Below are 20768 nucleotides of genomic sequence, written 5' to 3'. Positions count from 1 at the left end.
ATCGGAAATCCGACTCTTGCTTTAGCTCTCCGCTGAGTTCCCCATACAGATACTGAGCCCCGGAGCTCTCTGCGGAGGGGCGTCCCAAGAGCTGATTGGCTGCAGCGTGGTCCGGTTGCCCCGCCCCAGCCTCTCCATTCACAACCAGAGCGCCCCCTGTTCATCAACAGAGCCACGTGGAGGGAGGAGAGTGCTCGGAGTCGCCGCCCCGCCCCTGAGTGGCTGCATTTTTCGACGCGGGGATTTTGATGTCGTTTCTTGCTGCCTTTCCTGCTCCCGGTGACCAGAGCTGCTCCAGATCTTCGCGCTTGAATCAAAGAGGTCGCTCACTTCGCTCCCCTCCGACAGATTAGGATCGCTGCTTTGACCGGATTTACAGGTAAAGGGAACGCCGTTTGCAGCCCGATCTGATCATCCCGTGTCCTCAAAAGTCCACTAATTCAATACTCAGTAGGCGCCCCTGGCCCTTTCCTTGCCTATCGCGTGCGGGATACGTGTACATGTTTGTGTGAATGAGTTTTCTTTTGCGATGGTGACACGACGGTGGTTCTTACCGTCTCTCTTCCCCATCCTCAATTTTCTCACGATTTCCAGTCACATATTTCAAGGGCGATTATTTATACAGACAATTCGAGTTTTCCATTCTCTTTCGTTATTCGCAGGGGGTGGGGCGAACCGCACGTGTTATAGAAAGCTTGTCTCTGAAGCGAAGGTTTCGTGCTTGTTACGAACGACTACGGAAGTACAGTAGGCGAAGTTAGAAAAACCACGGAGGGTTGGGAGGAGGCCAATGTCGTCTCCACATGCTCGTAAATAAACGCGTGTCGGTCTTTTCTCATGTGTTGAGAGGGGATGTTAAGTGTGGACGGGTGGGTGGGTGGACACATCGTTCCCAAACGTCCCGGCAGCGCCCATGTCCTCCTTAACACTTGCCACGGCCTTGTGCTTCTTACTGTAGCCAGACCAGCATTTCAGGACTTTTCTATTTGTAAGTCTCTTTTCTTTTTATTTATTTATTTATTTCATTTCATTTCATTTATAAACCGCCCTTAGCTAGTAGCTCTCTGGGCAGTTTTAAATTGATTTTACCTGTTGGTGTTTTACCTTGTCGTTCACTTGCTTGGAGGCCTTTTGAAAATGTGCACCAGGCTACTCATTGCACGAGTCATCAATGCAATGGGCGGAAGGTCCCGGGTTCAATCCCCGAACGCTGCCTGTATCGCTGGAGAGAGCAGCTGCCAGTCAGTGTGGAGAATGCTGGGCTAGATGAAGCGTCCATTCAGCATAAGGCAGCCTTCTGCGTTCCCATGTTCGAAGCCTCTTCTTCACAATATTTATTTATTTATTGCATTTGTATACCGCCCCATAGCCGAAGCTCTCTGGCCGGTTTAAAACAATTAGAAACATTAAAAATAAATATACACATTTAAAAACACATTTTTAAAAAGCAATTTGAAAACACATGCTAAAATGCCTGGGAGAAAAGTTGCAAATGTTTTGTTCTTTCAGACCTACGATGATAAACTCTAAAGTAAAAATTCTGATCTGTTTATTTTTTAGTCATCCAATTAAAGAAATCTTAGTCAATTAAGTTTAGTGTAATCAACAAATTGATTAAGGGTAGTATTCAATGTCAGTCCTACTAAGAACAGACCCATTGACGTCAATGGACATGACTAACTTAGGTTCATTAATTTCCGTGGGTCTACTCCAAGTAGGACTTTGTTGACTACAACCCTAAATTTACACATGAGAAAAATACTACTGTAGAAAAAAAACCTTTTAGTTTTTAGACAATAACGTTGAAAGCAAAATCTTAAGAGGCATTCATGCAGGAGGAAATGCCTCTTACTGTACAATCCTATACATGTCTACACAGAAGTAAGCCCCACTGAGCTCAATGGGACGAGATCTTAGGAAGGTGCCTCCTGCTGATGTTTTTTACAATTAAAAAAAGTGTGCCTGCTGCGGACCGCATCGTCCCGTGTCCTACGGGCATCTGGATGGAGACGGAGGGTCCGTCTAGCTCAGCGGCTCCCTAGGCTGGGGTCCTGGAGATGGTGCCAGCGTCTGGGCCTCGGATCTGCGACATCCTGAACTCTACCCACTGATCACGGCCCCTGCCCACCACAGCCGTTACCGCGGGGGAGGAGGCATCGGGGCCACTTCGCAGCAACTGGTCAAGCTGTTTCTTGAGATCCTGAGATTTGCCTTTCCTGGTTCGGGGGGGGGCAGGGTGGGGGGAGAGCAATCCAAGCCCCCCGCTAATCTTTCTTTCCTGCGTGGAAACTGGGGGCCCTCGTCGCTTGGAAGCCGAGTTAATCCTATCACGATCAGCCACGGCCTTCTTCAAGGTCAGCGGCAAACCATTAGCCTCGTCCAGAACAACCAGCCGCAGATAATGGGATCCTGTCGGTAATGAGATGCAACCTCCCGCAGTGATGAAAGGACGCCGTGTGGACAGCAAATCCCAGCATCCTGGAAACGCACCTCCCGCTTTACTTTGTTAGGTCAAGAGGGTTGACAAAGCCTAAGGCTAAGATCAACCACTCAGAGCTTTTTTACAGTCAAGCGGTATATACATTTTGTTATATAAACAGTATTGTAGTGGCAAATTCAGAAGTGCAGGGTCCTTTCCTGTTAGTCATAGCCACGCCCCGTTCCCCTTTCTTGCTGCTGGGTTGGTAAACCCCTTCTGAATACTGCTTACCATGAATCGACTTGAAGGCAGTCCATCATCATCATGCTTTCTCCCACAACAACAGACTGGAGCCAATAAGCATGAAAGGAAAAGCGGACAAGAGAAAAATCAATTCCTTTGAAATGTGGTGTTGGAGGAGAGATTTGCGCATACCATGGACTGCGAAAAAGACAAATAATTGGGCATTAGAACAAATTAAACCAGAACTATCACTAGAAGCTAAAATGATGAAACTGAGGTTATAATACTTTGGACACATAATGAGATGACATGATTCACTAGAAAAGACAATAATGCTGGGAAAAACAGAAGGGAGTAGAAAAAGAGGAAGGCCAAACAAGAGATTGATTGATTCCATAAAGGACGCCACAGACCTGAACTTAGAAGATCTGAACAGGGTGGTTCATGACAGATGCTATTGGAGGTTGCTGATTCATATGGTCGTCATAAGTCGTAATCGACTTGAAGGCCCATAACAACAACAAGCATGAAAGAGAAGAGTATTAGCTGCTGAGAAGAGTCTTCTCAGTGGCTAACTCATCTCCTTTCACTCCAGTTAGCTCCAATCAGCAGGAAAGGACAAGGAAGCATGTTAGAAGACTCTTCCCAGTGCCTAACACACTCCCCTTTCATGTGATTGTCTCACAGGATGCTAGAGTCACTGGGACCCTTCTCCCAAAAATGTAAGGAGACTAAGACCCACACCCCGACACCCTGGGCAACTACACCCCTGTAATATAAATAAATATTGTTTTATCCCTCCCTGTTGCACTCACCCAACTGAGCCCCAACAGTAAGACATCCCATAATGAGTTGGGCAGAGCCAACCCAAACTTTTAAATATCCCGCAAAACAAGAATGTTACTCCTCCCTTTGAACACATACTTCCCTGTTTGGTGGATGGGTCTGGTTGCCTCGGAGGTATTTCTGGATTTTGGTCAGCTAGCGGTGATTCTGTCCCCATGTGTCAAGTGTTTTAGGTTATGCTCTTGTTAGAGAAACTTATCTAATTGTTCTGTGTTGCTTTAAAATACACATTTTCATTGTATTTGTAAACAGTTTAGAGAGTTCTTTGAAATATGGTATATAAAAATAATAAACAATAATAAAATATCCTAGCTTTCAAAATGTTTAGAGGTCTCATGAGGGCTTGTAACTAATCTTACCAGGATGACTGCAGTGAAAAAGAAATGCCATCCTGTGCAGTCACAGCACAGAACTCCAGGCTCTCAGCAGGGCAGTTAAAATATTGCCTTCCAAGAAGCTGACTGGCAGAGGAGTGACTGAAGGGAGAATGTCTTGCCCAAACTGGCAGAGGAGCAGTCCTCCTCTCCTCCACCAGCCCCCTGCATTGCCAGGCTGGCTATCGAGGAGAGGAGCCCTTTCTTCCGCAACCAACAGAGAAAGCAGGTGGGGTGACAAAGGAGGGGTGCAGTGGCCCCTCTCACATCTGCCAGCCAGTCACTTGCCTGTGTGGAATTCCTTGCCATCTATGGCAGGGTGGGCAGAAGGTAGATCAGGATCAACTGGTAGATCTCTGGGGGATTTGCAGCAGATTGGCAAGGACTTGCCTCCCTAAATGAGGTTGCTGAAAAAGAAAGTTTGGGGGTAACCTAGGAGTGGATTTTTGCATGCAAGGCTTTGCGGGCTTGGTTCTGGTGCTGATCACAAATCCCTGGGCCAAGCAGGTGCTCAGAGGCACCCTGTTCCTTAATTCTTAGGGTAGGTCTGTCCAGGCGAGAGACTGTTTTATAACTGGCTCAGATTTCTAACTTTGAAAAAGCAAGTAGATTTTGGAAGGCTGTGTTCTGCCCTCCCTTGCTCTGTGGCTACCAGGCAAGCTGTTCAACACAAGCCTGAACTAAGCAGGCCTTACAGAGGTGATCGCAAATGGAAGAGCAGGATTGGGGAGCCTGTGGTGCTCCAGATGTTGTCGGGCTCCAACTCCCATCAGCTTCACCCAACATGACCAGTGGTCAAGGATGGAGAGAGGCACAGTCCAACTGGAAGGTACGATGGCGCCTCCTGTCTAAGCCTTTCATGCCAATTATGAAGCAGATTTGTACAAATTAGTGGCATTGTAACCTCCCCTTTAATTCATTATCTAGGTCGCTGTGTATAGGGTGTTGGTTTTTTGTTTTTTACAGTACCCTGTTTCAGACTAAAGTTCACTGTGATCATAACCCTCTTCCCTCTCTGTACAAGGTGCAGCTGCTTCTGAAAGTGGTCTCAGATCAGGATTGAGGCCATGGCTGAGGAGAGGTCCAGGAAGAGGTTCCGGTATGAAGCCACTTGCCCCGTCTGCCTCGGTTACTTTGCCAGCCCAGTGATGCTCGACTGCGGGCACAGCTTCTGCCAAACATGCATCGTGAGATGCTGGGAGGCATCTGGCGCAGATGCCAGGTGCCCTGAGTGCAGAAGGACTGTTGAAAGGAACTTCAAGCCAAACAGGAGTCTCTCAAACCTGGTTGAGATACTCAGCGAGTGGGTTGCATCTGCAGAGAGAGAGGCTTGGAAAAGACGCTCAGAGTGCCGGTGGCACCAGCAGCCCCTGGACCTCTTTTGCAAGGACGACCACACCCCCTTCTGCAGGGAGTGTGGCAGATCCCAAGAGCACAGCGGTCACAGGGTGGTCCCCGTGGAGGAAATCGCCCGAGTGTGCAAGGTGAGAAAGAGCTATTGACAGGGATATCCCAGGTTCAAGGTTGCCCACAAACCATTCTCTCCTCTGGGGAGCCTTTAGCCCTAACTGCCAGGTGCAAAAGATGTAGTCTGATGGAAATTGACTCTGCACATGCTCAGGAGCTCTCTCATCTAATGGCACTTTACATATCCGAGGGGTAAACTCTGGCTTTGAGGAGAAATTAAGCTTGCTGTACCTCATACCATATTAAACTCTGCTGTATTTATGTGCCTTTCAGTGTTTCATGTCTCTTTACTAGTACCTCTTCATGTAGTTTTGTGCTGCAGTGGCTGAAGCCTCATTAGGCCTCTAGAAATCAAGGCAGCTCCACCAAGGTGCTCTGCTCTCTCCCTAGGAGCCTGATTGCTTGATTCCCTGCACCTTCTTACCTTGGCCTATGTGGAAATGTTATTATTATTATTATTGTTATTATTATTTATTGTTGTTGTTGTTATTATTATTATTATTTGATTTATATCCCTCCCTCCCAGAAGGAGCCCAGAGTGGCAAATAAAAGCACTAAAAACATTAAAACATCATAAAAACAAACTTTACAAAACATTAAAACAAAACATCTTCAGAAATGTTACTTATAAAAAGCTATGAAAACATCTTCTAAGATTAAAAACATTAAAAAAAGAAAGTTTAAGAACATATTAAAAAGCAATTCCAACACAGATGCAGACTGGGATAAGGTCTCAACTTAAAAGGCTTGTTGAAGGAAGAAGGTCTTCAATAGGTGCTGAAAAGATAACAGAGATGGCACCTGCCTAATATTTAAGGGGAGGGAATTCCACAGGGTAGGTGCCACCACACTAAATGTCCTTTTCCTATATTGTGCGGAACGGACCTCCTGATAAGATGGTATCTGCAGGAGGCCCTCACCTGCAGAGCGTAGTAATCAACTCGGTATATAAGGGAAAAGATGGTCTTTCAGGTAACCTGGTCCCAAGCTATATAGGGCTTTGTACACCAAAACTAGAACCTTGAACTTAGCCCAATAGCAAATGGGCAGCCAGTGCAATTCTTTCAGCAGCGGGGTGGCATGTTGGCGATACTCTGTTCCAGTGAGCAGTCTTACCACTGCATTTTGCACCAGGTGCAACTTCTGGACCAACCTCAAGAGTAGCCCCACATAGAGCGCATTATAGTAATCCAGCCTGCAGGTTACCAGTGGGTGGACAAAAGTGGTCTGGCTATCTTGGTCCAGAAATGGCCGCAGCTGTCTTACCAGCCAAAGCTGGTAAAAGGCACTCCTAGCCACTGATGTCACCTGGACCTCTAGCGACAAAGATGAATCCAGGAGCACCCCAGACCACGGACCTGCTCTTTCAGAGGGAGTACAACTCCATCCAAAGCAGTCAATTGACCAATTATCTGAACTCAGTAATTGCTAACCCACAGTGCCTCCATCTTGCTAGGATTCAGACTCAGTTTACTGGCCCTCATCCAGCCCACCACCGAGTCCAGGCAGCGGTCAGGGGCTTGCAAGGCCTCTCCTGATTCAGATGTTACAGAGAAACAGAGCTGGGTATCATCAGCATACTGCTGACACCTTGCCCCAAATCTCCTGATGACCACTCCCAAAGGCTTCATATAGATGTTAAACTGCATGGAGGACAAGAGGGTACCCTGCGGCACCCCACAGCACAACTGCCAGGGGGCCAAAAGATAGTCACCCAATGCTATTATTTGAGAATGACCTTGGGGATAGGATTGGAACCACTGTAAAACAGTGCCTCCAATACCCATCTCACCAAGTCGGCCCAGAAGGATACCATGGTCAATGGTATCAAAAGCCGCTGAGAGATCAAGTAAGAATAACAGGGTCTCACTCCTCCTGTCCTTCTCCCAATAAAGGTCATCCATCAGGGTGACCAAGGCAGATTCAGTCCCATAACCAGGCCTGATCCCAGAGTGGGATGGGTCAAGATAATCTGTTTCATCCAAGAGTACCTGCAATTGCTGCACCACAACTCTCTCAATCACCCTCCCTAAAATGGGGGTATTTGCGACTGGTCAGTAGTTGTCACAAACCAATGAGTCCAGAGTGGGCTTTTTCAGGAGTGGTCGGATCACCGCCTCTTTCAAGGCGGCTGGAACCACTCCCTCCCACAATGATGCGTTGACCGTACTCTGGATCCACTCGGTCAAACCCCCTTGGCAAGCTTTAATAAGCCAAGAAGGGCATGTCGAAATTTCTCTCTATTGAGATGCGTAGCAAAGTTGCGTAGCGCTGCGGAACGGAGAGTATTGAGTGAGCTTAATGTGTGTGTATTTGAATCTTTGCTAAGATTCTACCTTCCCTGTAAATTAGTCAGACAGAGACTTTAAGCTTTAAAATAAGAAACAACTACTTTATTCTGGAAGTACATGCTTGATAGGAAAGAGTTCTATATCTAGCTAACTAGTTATGCTGGAGCAACAAGCACTGGTCACAGTACTCGCCCTCATCCTGGTTGAGAGGAGAGACAAAGAGAAGATGTCTGCTCCCCTCTCGAGAGAAAGAGAACACAGAGAAAGGCGGGAAGGAATTGGGATCAAACATCGTTTGCATATCAGTTTTTTTAAAAAAGCTTTAAAAACATAGTAAAAATGAATTTCAGCACAGATGGAGATTGGGATAAGGGCTCTACCTAAAAGGCTTGTTGAAAGAGGAAGGTCTTCAGTAGGCGCCAGAAAGATAACAGAGATGGTGCCTGTTTAATATTTAAGGGGAGGGAATTCCACAGGGTAGGTGCCACTACACTAAAGGTCCGTTTGCTATGTTGTGCGGAACGGACCTCCTGATAAGATGATATCTGCAGGAGGCCTTCAGCTGCAGAGCACAGTGATCAACTGGGCATACAAGGGATAAGACTAGGTATCCTGGTCCCAAGCTGTACAGGGCTTTGTACACCAAAACCAGAACCTTGAACTTAGCCCGGCAGCTAATAGGTAGCCAGTGCAATTCTTTCAGCAGCAGGGTGACATGTTGGCAATACCTTGCCCCAGTGAGCAGTCTCACCGCTGCATTTTGCACCAGCTGCAACTCAAGGGTAGCCCCACATAGAGCACATTACAGTAATCCAGCCTGGAGGTTCTTCAAATGGCTGCATTGCTGCTTCTGCATCCTGATTTTCTTCCATGGAGCTCAAGTGACATAGCTATTTCTCCCCTCTCCATTTTCCCCTCAGAAAAAGCCTGGTGACATTGAGAGGCAGCAAACGGCTGAAGGTCACCCAGTGAGTTTCATCGCCGACTTGGAATATAAACCTGGATCTTCCTAATCATAGTCGGCCACTCTGACCAGTAATAAAATATAGACGACAGCCAGAGATTAAAGTTGAACTAAAAATATTTCTGTATAAAGGCCTTTTTTGGGGTGGGTGGGTAAAAACCTTGAAGCCATAAAAACTTGCAGATATTCTCACCCACCCAGAAATATTTTTGTTCTTTTCCTCCCCACCCTAAAGTCTGAAGCTATGCCCCTGCGCAGTGTTGGCTGGTGCCCATTGGGACTGGTGGGGCGGAAGGCCGGGAGACCAGCAGTAGGTGAGCCAGAGCCAATGACAGGCAGAGGCAGCCCACTCACTGCTGGTAAGTAAGATGGCAGGCAGGTAAGGCTGCCTGAGGGCAGACTGAAGTTGGTGGGGCAGTGCCCCGCTTGCCCTAGTGGACCGCTTGTCCCTGTGGACAGACTCAGTGGTTGCTGCCTGTGTTGGCCACTGGATGAAGACGTTTGTGTCCCGGGCTTGAGCATTGAACGCTACCACCAGGATACTTCAGTTGTGTTCTTGCTTTCCTATTTCTCTCTGTCTCTATGAAAATTTTGATAGCTATGTACAGGAAACCTCTAACCAGGACCAAACGGGAACTTTTGCTTTCTTTTCAGAGCGAGATCTGCAGATGGCTGGAGAATCTGAAGGAGGATAGAGCAAAAATCCTGGCGTATAAGGCAGACACAGAAAATGAATGGCAACACCTGTGTGTAAGTGTCACTGTTGCTCAGATGCAAACAAGTACAGAAACTAATATTTTTGGGGAAAATAATATTAAATACAGAAGAGTGAGAAGCCATGAAGCAACTCTGCTCTTGAGGGTGTCTTAATTACTTGGGGAAGCCTGGTTTGATTGGGAGGGTGGTCCTTGTGATGCTTAATGTATCTCTCTCTCTCTCATGATATTTACAGTAGAGGTTGGTATTAGAATATATATGGTAAGTGTTAGTAAAGCGGGTGAGATGGAGTGTGGGTGAATGCTGTGCGGATGAGAGAATGGGGATGGTTGTTTTATATTTGAGTAAGTGACAGATAGGGCTTGAAACTGGGAGTGGGTTGGAAGGGAGGTAGAGAGGGGTAGACGGGCAGGACTGTACTCTAGTATTTGAGGAACTTAATGAGTGTACTTTGAAGAACAAGAGTCTTCAAAGAAACACATCTGAGAAATGAGTTAAAAGTATTCTTGTTTATTCATATCTTCTGTTAAGTAAATCTGTTTGGTTTAAAAACATGCCTGGTTCTTGGCCAGTTATCACAAAGAATGCAGGGTTGGCAAAATATAAACAAAGCTTTGAAACACTAATAAATGGTGGCAGCAGAGTTTGCCTCAGAAATATAGTAACAGGTTAAGAGAGCAACCCATAGCTATGATTTTTTAAGGACATAAGAATACATGGGGTGGGTGTGTTCAAGCTTGCCTGCGTACCTGGACTTTTATAGCAAGGACTGAGCGAATAAGGCAGAGTCTGTAATAGCAGCATTGCTATAGAGAAGTGTGAATGATAAAGTGTGTCTCTATCTGCTGAAAGCAGAGTGACAGTCCTCTGTTCAAGTCTTTAGGAAGTTCTTCCTTTATGAAAGTGGATGTGATATCTGTGAAAACTTAGAAGTTCCTTCCATAGGAGGTTTCAGAACCTGCATCTTGGTGCTCGAAAGGGTGACTTTGTTCCTAACTATTGGCCCACTTTTCTTCTCTTTCCACCTGCTTGTTGCAGAAGGAAACAAAATCAAAGAAGCAAAAGATAATGGATGAGTTTGGCCGACTACATCGGTTTTTGAAAGAACAAGAACAGCTTCTGCTGAAGGAAATGGAAGGGGTGGAGAATGAGATTGCAAGGAAAAGGGACGAGCACCTGGCCAGGATCTCCAGGGAACTCTCCTCTCTTAAAAATATTGTCCAGGAGTTGGAGGAGAAGCTTCAACAGCCAGCTTGTGCAATCCTGGAGGTAGGCATGAGTAACTCAGGTTCCTCTGCAAGGCAAGGCTGACTCCAAACCTCTCTGTGCCTCTGTCATCATACAGGAAGCAACTCTGCCCATTTTATGAAGCCTCTAGTCAGATGTTATTTGCAGAATCATCCAAGGGGACTAGAAGGGTATATGCACCTTCATGCAGACTAGAGATTCCTATTATTTCACATTGATGGAATTGGATGTCATTTTCAGCTCTTTGCTAATAATTTGTCTCTTACTGGCTTCCAAATGGGCAGTGATGCCTTCCTGCCGTTTATGAAGTTCCCAGAGGTGCTGTTGCCAACTGGAGGCTGGATTAGGTGAATGCTTGGTCTGATCCATCAGGGCTTCTTTTTTGCATGTCTCCAGTACTTGGACTTTTGTTAATTAAGGGCTTCTTTTAAAGCAGCTACTTTAACATCTGAGTTTATATTATTTTCATTGGGCTGTTATACATCATCCTTCAGGGCTTGAGGGGGTCTTAACAGCATGACTAGTGGCAGGCACTGAGTTCCTTTCCCCCCCTCTTCTTTTCCTGCAGGATCTTAAAAGCACTTTGGACAGGTAAGTGGATCCCTCCCATTTTCCTTTAGTTTTCACAATGCTGGGGATGATATGGGTAGCATCTAAGACCCAGGGTGCTGCTGGGGGGAGAGTGCAGGTCCCTGAGACCTCCAGCTTTCCAGACGAAAAGAGGACCACTCTTTCAATATTGAAACCTGTCCTATATTCACTCCAAAGCCCAGCCCCCCCCTCCGTTAAAAGAGTTTGTATATTTCTATTCCTCCATTTTATTCCTTGAGAGAATCTGACTTCCTTTGCTTTTTTTCTATTTCCACCTGGTAGGTCTCCCCCAAACGGTGATATATCTAAGGAAGAATGTCTTAGGTGTTCTGTCTAACAATTTTTATTCTTTATTTGAACAGTGATTTTTTTTGTCCTTCCTCCATCTGTAGTTTGTGGGTAGTTTTCCCATTCATCTTTATGCTCAGATTCATTTCTCTTAAATCTTGTTGTGGTTTCCAACAATTCTTAGAACTCTTCTAGTTTTTTCCTATCCTGAATTTCACACATTGCTTATTTCAATATACTTCTCACCTTGAACCTTTGACCTCTATTAATTCTACTGCATGGGTCATATGCCCTCCATTTCTGTTACTAACACCTTTTCCTATTTGCTGTTCTTTATACTGGCTGCCTGTTTTGTTGCACCTTCAAGTCAATGTCTCCTGCTCTTAAAGCGTTACATGCATTTACAAGCAGTTTGGGGAAGTTCCTTTTGAGTTCCTCCCCCCCCCATCCATTTTTGCTGTTGTTATATGCCTTCAGTCCTTTTTTTGGTTGTATTCATAGGGTTTTCATGGTAAGAGGTATTCAGAGAAGGTTTACTATTGCCTTCCTTTGAGGCTAATCCTCCCCAGCAGGGCCTGCTCAGCTTGCCACAGCTGCATAAGCCAGCCCCTTCCTTGTCCGCAACTGCCAGCTGGGGGCAACTGGGCACCTTGGGATTATGCAGCTTGCCCACGGCTGCACAGGTGGCAGGGCACATAACCCTTGAGCCATTCACTGTGGGGGTGATCTTTAGCTGGCCCTTGACACCCAGGAGACACGAGCTGGGATTTGAACTCACAGACTCTGAACTCACAGCCAGGCTGTCCTCCCCACTGTGCTTTACTAGCTTCCTCTCATCTTTACTTTGCAGTAATTAGTCTGTCCTGCACTGGCTTGTAAAGCAGGCAGTATTCATGAATTTTAATGCCAGGGTGGGTGAGAGGGATCATCCTAATAATTTGTCAAAGAAAGCCACACTACATTCAAGGAACAAACAGTTTGAGGGATCCAAAGTCTTGGAACCTTGTCTGTTCCCACAAAATAAGAGTCACTTTCTCAACAAATGGCTAGTTTTCCTCTGGCCTGATGATTATCAACTTGTCATAACGCAGCGGTGGGCTTTTTCACTGGTAACACCAGCGTTGTAGAATATTTTCCCTACTGAAATTTAAGTATTTGTATTCTGCTAGCTCTTGAAGACACACCTGTTTAGACAAGCATTCTCCTCAACTCCCGACTTGAACCTCCAGTTTTAAATGTTGTTTTAACTCTTTTAATTGTTGTGGTGTTCTAAAGGGTTTGTTTTATTGTAAATTTTTATTGTAATGTTTTGATGAAACTATTTTTATTCTACATTTTAACTATGTGTGTTTGCATTTTTTCAAATTGGTTTTATACTTGTAAACTGCTTTGCAATTAAGCATTATATACATAAATAAATAAAAATATTATTTGGCCCAGTAGGCTAGCACCTACATTGAATAGGGGGCCAGTGCAGCTCTGGCCCTTTCTGTACCTGTCTGTCTTGAGGCTTTTCTGCGTCTCCCCTTTCTCCTTTTTGCTTCCCTTGGGAATTCTAGGTTGGACATATAGTGAGTTAATAGTCTTCCTCTCTCCAGGTATAAGGAGAGAGCAATGTTTGGGATGCCCGTGGTTTTTTCTGCTGCACTGAAATGGAGGGTCTCAGAATTCTGTGACATAAATCCCTTTATGGAAGGCGTCATACGGCAATTCAAAGGTAACAAAGGAAGACTTTGTGCTGTGTGTTGAATTGGTTCAGATGTGGGCTCAAGATCTAGGAGGTCCACAAAAATTTGAAGGTCAGTAGAGAAGGCAATTTTAAGCTCAGTAAGCAATTTTAATTCACTCTGTGGGCAAAACGGCACCAGGAATCTGTGCTGGGAATGTAATTTTCTAGGACAACCTGCCCCAGTCTGGTACCATCTGGGGTCCTACTATCGGCAGGAGAGGCCAGTGGTGTTGCTGCCACTGAGGGGTATCCAGTTGGCAGGGACCCATGACAGGGCCTTTTCAGTGGTGGTTCCCCATTTGTGGGTCAAGGCTGCCTCCTGAATGCTCAGTTTGGGGACCAACTAAAACATCACTGGCAGGAGAAGTATGTCTATAGAGCTTTCCATGGGCACACTAGGGTGTTTCTGCAGGAAAACCCAAATGCTTGCCCACACCCAAATGCCACCCCCTCCCCCCAGGAAGCTGCTCTTCACCACTGCAGGGCTACTTCTGCCCCATCCATTAATTATACCCACTGATTATTTTTTTGTGTTACGAATGGCTTCATAAGAGGATTAGACAAATTCATGGAAGATAAAGCTATCAATGGCTACTAGCTACGATGGCTATGCTTTGCCTCCATAGTCATCGGTGATATGCTTCTGAGTACCAGTTGCTAGAAACTGCAGGAGGGAGAGTGCTCTTGTGCTCAGGTCCTGCTTGTGGGCTGCACTTTGGGGCATCTGATTGGCCACTGTGAGAACAGGATGCTGGACTAGATGGGCCACTGGCCTGATCCAGCAGGATTCTGCTTATGCTCTTATGAAAAGTGCTAGAAAGCATGATGGTGTGGTGCTTAATCTTTCTTCCCTTCCCTTCCCTTCCACAGACACTCTAGTATCTGAACTCCCACAGCAAAAAGGTAAGCTTGAGGGGTCTGATGGAGAACCGAATTACCATGAAGGGGTTTTATAGAAAAACTTCCTAACTGTTAGAGCTGTACGACAATGGAACCAATGACCCAGGGAGGTGGTGGGCTCTCTGACACTGGAGGCCTTCAAGAGGCAGCTGGACAGCCACTTGTTGGGTATTCACTACACTACAGCATTTATCCATGTACAGGCGGGCCCCGCTTATATGGCAGGTTCCATTCTGGACCCCCGCCGTGAAGCAGAAATCACCGTAAAGAGGAACCCCATTGAGTATAATGGGGTGCGTTGCGCGAAAATGCTGCAAAAGTGCAAAATTGGCTTTAAACGGGGAATGAAAGCCGCCGCATTAGCGGAACACCGGTAAGCGAAGCGCCGATAAGTGGGGCCCTACTGTATGTATCTTTAAATCATCCATCTGACCCAGAATAAATAAGGTCGCCATAAGTCATAATTGACTTGAAGGCACATGACAACAACAACAACAGGATATTGAAATCAATCTTATCCAGCATAAATAATATTGGCAGGCCTTAACTCATTCCAGGCATTTTGCTCCTAATTGTTTATCTTTTATGAGGGTGGGGTAGGATGTGTCCTTTTAACTTTATTGTTGGGTGAGCACTTTCAGTTAATGTTTTTGTAATCTGATGTATTTGAAATGTTATGTCAGACACTTTTAAAAATTGTAAGTCACTTTGAGACAAACGTTTTTTGTAGTAGAATCATAGAATAGTAGAGTTGGAAGGGGCCTATAAGGCCATCAAGTCCAACCCCCTGCTCAATGCAGGAATCCAAATCAAAGCATTCCTGACAGATGGCTGTCCAGCTGCCTCTTGAATGTCAGAGAGCCCCCTACCTCTCTAGGTAATTGGTTCCATTGTCGTATGGCTCTAACAGGAAGTTTTTCCTGATGTTCAGTAGAAATCTGGCTTCCTGCAACTTGAGCCCATTATTCTGTGTCCTGCACTCTGGGATGATCGAGAAGAGATCCCAGCCCTCCTCTGTGTGGCAACCTTTCAAGTACTTGAAGAGTGCTATCATATCTCCCCTCAGTCTTCCCTTCTCCAGGCTAAACATGCCCAGTTCTTTCCGTTTCTCCTCATAGGGCTTTGTTTCCAGTCCCCTGAGTAAGTGTCAAATTATTATTATTATTAACAACAACAACAACAACAATATGTACATACATTTTGAGGGTAGGAAAAATGCTTGAAAATCACCCCTGTTGCATTGAGAAGAATAGGCCAAAGAGCCTTCAGTATACTTTGGCATTGTCAATGGGCAAGGAGCAAGAAAATCATACTGTGAAGGTTCTTTAACATAAACGTTAATGCCAGTCAATGCCCCCGATTGAATTAGCACTGCCATATAGGTCTGCTGCACTGATGCCATTCCAATCCAAACCATACATAGGGCCTGCTCTGGTGCCTGCTCAACTGAAGTGAGCAGTGAGCCACCCATATTTTACCTGGAAGATATAAATGTCCAATGCACACAAGAGGTGGTGAGGGGGCATATATTCTGTTCTCTCCTGCGTCCCATTTCCCTCCAACTTTCTTAATTAGAGAAGCACAAACATGTTTTTATGGGTCTCTCTCCTATCTTGAATAGCAGGAACAGCAGGATTTAAATATTTTAAAGAAAAACCTGAATCTGGTATTTTCTGTTCTTGACTAACCTGCCACCAGAATTCTCCAAATGTGGGCAAAGTCTGAAAGAAAGAGGGGCATCCCCATCCTGAATGTAGCGCATGGAAACTCTGCTGATTTTAGGGGTGGGGAAGATGTTTCCTGGGATGTTTTGAAGCTCAGGATGTCTGTCTGTCATTCTTCTAGCTGATTCCACTTCTCTTCCTTTGTTTCTCCCCTGTTCCAACTCCAACAGCAAATATAACTCTGGATCCGGACACCGCTCATCCCCAACTCATCCTGTCTGAGAATCGCCGGAGTGTGAGATGGGAAGATACAAGTCAAGAACTGCCTGAGAATCCTCAGAGATTTGACCAACTTACTGTGGTTCTGGGGTGTGACGGTGAGGGGTTTACAGCAGGCAGACACAGCTGGGAAGTAGTTGTGGGGAAGGAAGGAGAATGGGGTGTGGGGGTTGCCAGGAAGTCTCTGAAGAGAAAGGGCAAGTTCAGCTTTACTCCTGAGGAAGGGATCTGGGCTATGGGGAAGTGGAAAGGTCGGTACAGGCCTCTTGACCGCCCTCGTTCTTGTCTTTGCATGACTGTGGAGCTGAAGAGGATTGGAGTGACTGTGAACTATGCAGGGCAACGAGTGGCCTTTTTTGATGCTGATACAGGAAACCAACTACTTGTCTTTGCAAAAGCCTCATTCTCTGGAGAGACCCTTCTCCCCTTCTTTTGGCTGGGGAAGGAAGCCTCACTGGCGCTCTCTCCTGTAGCGGGCTAACATGGCTACCCCTCCAGAAAACAACAGAAATTATGGAAAATTAAACTTTAATCAAAGGCTTGTTTGTGTGTCTATGTATAGATACCATTAAATACGCTACAGCAAGCTCCAGAATGCCTCCGATTTTGTTGTTGTATACTTGCTTGGCTTGCCTCTTGGCCTGGGGGCTTAAGGCTAAATAAGAGGTGACCAATCTTTTGGGCCCAGGAACACATTTGGAATAAATAATAATAATAATAGTAATAATAATAAATTTATTGGCATTATTATTGTTTTAATGTATTACCCATCCTTCACCCTAAGGTCCAAAAACATTAAGAACAATTTAAAACAAATTACATCACAAATTACCCATTGTACAAAAGAACAATTAGTGATGGTTATAACAATAGGCAAAATGCCTAGACCACCTCCCAAAAAGAAAAGAGACACTCAACATCCTCTCAATATACAGGCAATGCCTGCCCCAACCAAAAACATTAGTAAACTAAAAATGGGTGGCAGGTGCCCTGAGTGGGCACTGAAGGGAGTGCCTGAGGGTGTTGTGGTGTGCATGGGTGCCTCATTGGGGACTCCAGTGCTAAATGATGGCCCACAAATGTACTGGCCTTTGGGTGTGGTTAATAGGAGGGGTGAGCTTACCTGCCCAGTTTGTAGTCCATCCTCAGGCTCTGCTCTCCAGACAACACCGAAGAGACTAAAAGCTTCCAATCTGTTTAGTTTTCCATATTTCTTGACAGATTTTTGTCAAAATTTGAACAGATTCAGTCTCAGTAGCTTGTAACAACTCTATTGGTATGCCATCTATTCCTGGTGATTTGTTTCTTCCAAGCATTTTAAGAGCAGCTTTCACCTCACATTCTAAAATTTCTGGTTCTTCATCATACAGTTCCTCTGTGAATGAATCTGTCATCCTGGCATCTCTTTTGTAGAGTTCTTCAGTGTATTGCTTCCATCTTCCTTTTATTTCATCTCGGTCAGTCAGTGTGTTCCTCTGTTGATTATTCAACATCCCTACTCTTGGTTTAAATTTCCCTGTAATTTCTCTTGTTCTACCCTTTTTGTTGTCCTCTTCTATTTCTATACAGTAACTATTGTAATAGTTCTCTTTGTCCCTACATACTAGTCACTGTATTGTTGCATTTAGGGTCCTGACTGTGTTTCTGTCTCCTTTTGCTTTTGCTTTCCTTCTCTCTTTAACCATTTGAAGAGTTTCTTCAGTCATCCATTGGGGTCTTTCTCTCTTTTTAACTAGAGGTATTGTCTTTTTGCATTCTTCTCTGATCATGTCTCTGACTTCATTCCATAGTTCTTCTGGTTCTCTGTCAACTAAGTTTAAAGCCTCAAATCTGTTCCTTATTTGATCTTTATATTCTTCTGGGATGTTATTTAAATTGTATTTTGGCATTATGATTGCTTTGTTCTTCTTCTTTAGCTTTACTCTGATTTTCGATATGACTAGTTCATGATTTGTACCGCAGTCTGCTGGTCTTGTTTTTGCAGAAAGTATGGAACTTCTCCATCTTCTGTTGCCAATTATATAATCAATTTGATTCCTATATTGACCATTTGGTGATGTCCATGTGTATAGTTGTCTTTTCGGTTGCTCAAAAAATGTGCTTGCAAGGAACAAATTATTGGCTTCACAGAATTCAATAAGTCTTTCTCCTGCTTCATTTCTGTCTCCTAGGCCCCATTTCCCCACAATTCCTAATTCTTCTCTGTTCCCTACTTTTGCATTCCTATCCCCCATGATTATCAGCACATCTTGTTTTGGTGTGTGATCAATTTCTTCCTGTACTTCTGCGTACAATCTCTCCAATTCCTCTTCTTCTGTGTTTGCTGTCGGAGCATAGACTTGGATGATGGTTGTGTTGATAGTTTTTCCATTTAATCTCATTGATATCACTCGCTCAGACCTTGCGTTGTAGCTCCTAATTGCTCTTGCTACATCACTTCTCACTATTAAAGCAACCCCATTTTTTCTTGATTTCTCATTTCCTGCATAAAGTATTTTGTAGTTGCCTGATTGAAAATGTCCCATTCCAGTCCATTTTAATTCACTCACGCCAAGTACTATAATGTTGATACGTTCCATTTCTTGCTTGACAATTTCTCACTTTCACTGGTTCATGCTTCTCACATTCCATGTTCCTATTGTGTGCATCGTACAACTCCGGACAGGGCAGGTTCCAAGGGGCGGCTAGGTGGGGCACTGGCCCGAGGGCCCCTGAGGCTACAGGAGCCCCTGAGGGGCCCCTCTGCTCCCCTTCTGCGATTCATGGCAGGATCGCTACCACGGATCGCATGGAGAAAGCTTCGGGGCTTCACCATTCCCTTGCTTAACTTACCTTGTTCTGCTGTTGAGCATGCAGCAGTGCCCTTAAGAAAGATGGCGGCTGAGGTTTTCCTAAGGGGCTGAAGTCTCTGCCGCCATCTTTTCTGATGGCACACATGCGTGCTGCATGCTCGCATCCTTGCCATAAACCAAGATGGTGGCAGAGGCTTCAGCTCCTTAGGGAAACCTCAGCTGTCATCTTTCTTAAGGGCACTGCTGTGTGCACAACTACAGAGCAAGGTAAGTTAAGCAAGGGAATGCCAGAGCTTGGAAAAGTTACTTTTTTGAACTACAACTCCCATCAGCCCAATCCAGTGGCCATGCTGGCTGGGGCTGATGGGAGTTGTAGTTTAAAAAAAGTAACTTTTCCAAGCTCTGGGAATGGCGGAGTCCTAAAGCTCTTGCCATGCGTGAATTGCAGAAGGGGAGCGCTGGGGCCTGAGGCAGGCTTGTGCCCAAGGGCTCCAGTGTGTCTGGGGCTGGCCCTGGGCATGCACACATGCACACTTGCGTGCCAGGGCCCAGAGTAAGCTGGTGCCCAAGGGCCCCGGCATGCCTGGGGCCGGCCCTGACTCCGGACTCTCCTTTTGCATCTGTGCGCATCAGCCTCTGGGCTTCCTTTTGGCTTTGACCCAGCTGAGTCATTAGTCACAGCGCTACTCGTACTTGTCCTTTGTTCTTCCCCAGTAGGTCGATGAGTGCCTTCTGACCTGGGGGTCTCATCTTCCAGCACTATCTCATGTTGCTTTTTGGATACTCTGTTCATAGTGTTTTCATGGATAGAGATATTCAGAGGTGGTTTACCATTGCCTTTCTCTGAATTTGGATGCATCTTAGTCTGGTGTCTCAGCTTTGACCATTCCGCCTTGGGTGCCCCTGCTAGGAGTCTAGCCTCTTGGTCTAGACTCCTGACAGCATTGCTCTCAGCTTCTTCAACACTCTCAAACCCCCTCACCACGTTAAGGTGTGCATCCTAAAGGGAGAGTTTATGATTACAATGTGCTATACTTTTCTAATTATGAGGAGTCAAACAAGTTTAAATTTTCCTGGGACGTCGAAGAGGGCAGTTTATTTGTCTAATTCATAGGCAGCTTTGAAAACCTTCCCAATATGAGTGCTTTAATCGTATACTCGCTTTTCTGGGAGTAAAGCTGCAATACGAATCCCCCATACTGGGAGTAAACCCCACTGAATTCAATAGGAGTTACTTTTGAGTAGACATAGTTAGGACTATGCTGTAAATGCATTGGTTTCCTGCCCAGAGCCCGAGACATGAGACGGAGGTGAGGCTTGGTTTAATTCTTGTTTTATTAGGGTGATGGTTACATCCAAAGCAGTGCTCTTCATAAACCTGTTTACTCTGACTCACTACTTTCCCTAGCTAAGCTACCTAAACAGTCTCTGCAGCATGTGGGGAGAGCTGACTCAGCACTAGAGTCTGGGTGGGCACCTGCTTAAGTAGGGATGGTCTTTGCCTGTAAATGACAGCTCCTCTGAAGTTCCACCCTCTGAAAATCCCTCTTCTCACACCGTCTTGCGCTGGGTGAGGGAGGGCGAGCCTCCGACGGCCCATCTGACAACCAGGCTTCACTAGGTGATGGCTTGACTTCAGGGAGTGGGAAGCTGGTTGGCGGGGAAGCGTTTGAAGTGTCAGGCGGGAATTCCTGAGGAGGTGAGGTTGGCATGTGCGAGGGGTCGCTTCCCAACGACTTAGGCAGGGAGCTCGCAGGCGGTGCGGAGTCTGCCTCAATGGGAGGGCTGGCCGAGGAAGTCTGCAGACTGGCAGTGCTCCCCCTTGTTTCAACATTCCAAGGGATCTCGTCTTCATCTGACTCCTCTCCCTGATTTAACTCCTCTTGCGCCTGGGGCACAACAATGGGACTTTTGAGTGACCATAGCAAAGAATTGTGTTTGTGTTGTACATCTTTC

The 20768-nt window shown here is 45.7% G+C and overlaps 1 protein-coding gene across 1 annotated transcript; it reads left to right on the top strand.

The window, feature by feature from the left end:
- Nucleotides 1–302: 302 nt before the first annotated feature.
- On the top strand, nucleotides 303–16555 carry LOC133381068 (zinc finger protein RFP-like). Its single transcript, XM_061619527.1, has 8 exons — nucleotides 303–379; nucleotides 4907–5366; nucleotides 9259–9354; nucleotides 10360–10590; nucleotides 11138–11160; nucleotides 13047–13165; nucleotides 14048–14080; nucleotides 15972–16555. Exons 2-8 carry the CDS (start codon nucleotides 4950–4952, stop codon nucleotides 16499–16501), a joined length of 1449 nt encoding a protein of 482 aa, XP_061475511.1. The 5' UTR covers nucleotides 303–379; nucleotides 4907–4949; the 3' UTR covers nucleotides 16502–16555.
- Nucleotides 16556–20768: the final 4213 nt, after the last annotated feature.

This window comes from Rhineura floridana, chromosome 3 (genome assembly GCF_030035675.1).
Source record: "Rhineura floridana isolate rRhiFlo1 chromosome 3, rRhiFlo1.hap2, whole genome shotgun sequence".
In the NCBI taxonomy this organism is placed as follows: Eukaryota; Metazoa; Chordata; class Lepidosauria; order Squamata; family Rhineuridae; genus Rhineura; species Rhineura floridana.
Note: the sequence above shows the minus strand (reverse complement) of the source record. Positions and strands in the feature narration are given on the sequence as shown.

What these genes read in the sequence shown, in the direction of transcription:
- LOC133381068 (XM_061619527.1), top strand. Translation starts at nt 4,950, where the DNA reads ATGGCTGAGGAGAGGTCCAGGAAGAGGTTCCGGTATGAAGCCACTTGC. An exon ending in AAATCGCCCGAGTGTGCAAG is followed by an intron (nt 5,367 to 9,258) that starts GTGAGAAAGAGC and finishes CTTTCTTTTCAG; the next exon opens with AGCGAGATCTGCAGATGGCT. An exon ending in CAGCTTGTGCAATCCTGGAG is followed by an intron (nt 10,591 to 11,137) that starts GTAGGCATGAGT and finishes CTTTTCCTGCAG; the next exon opens with GATCTTAAAAGCACTTTGGA.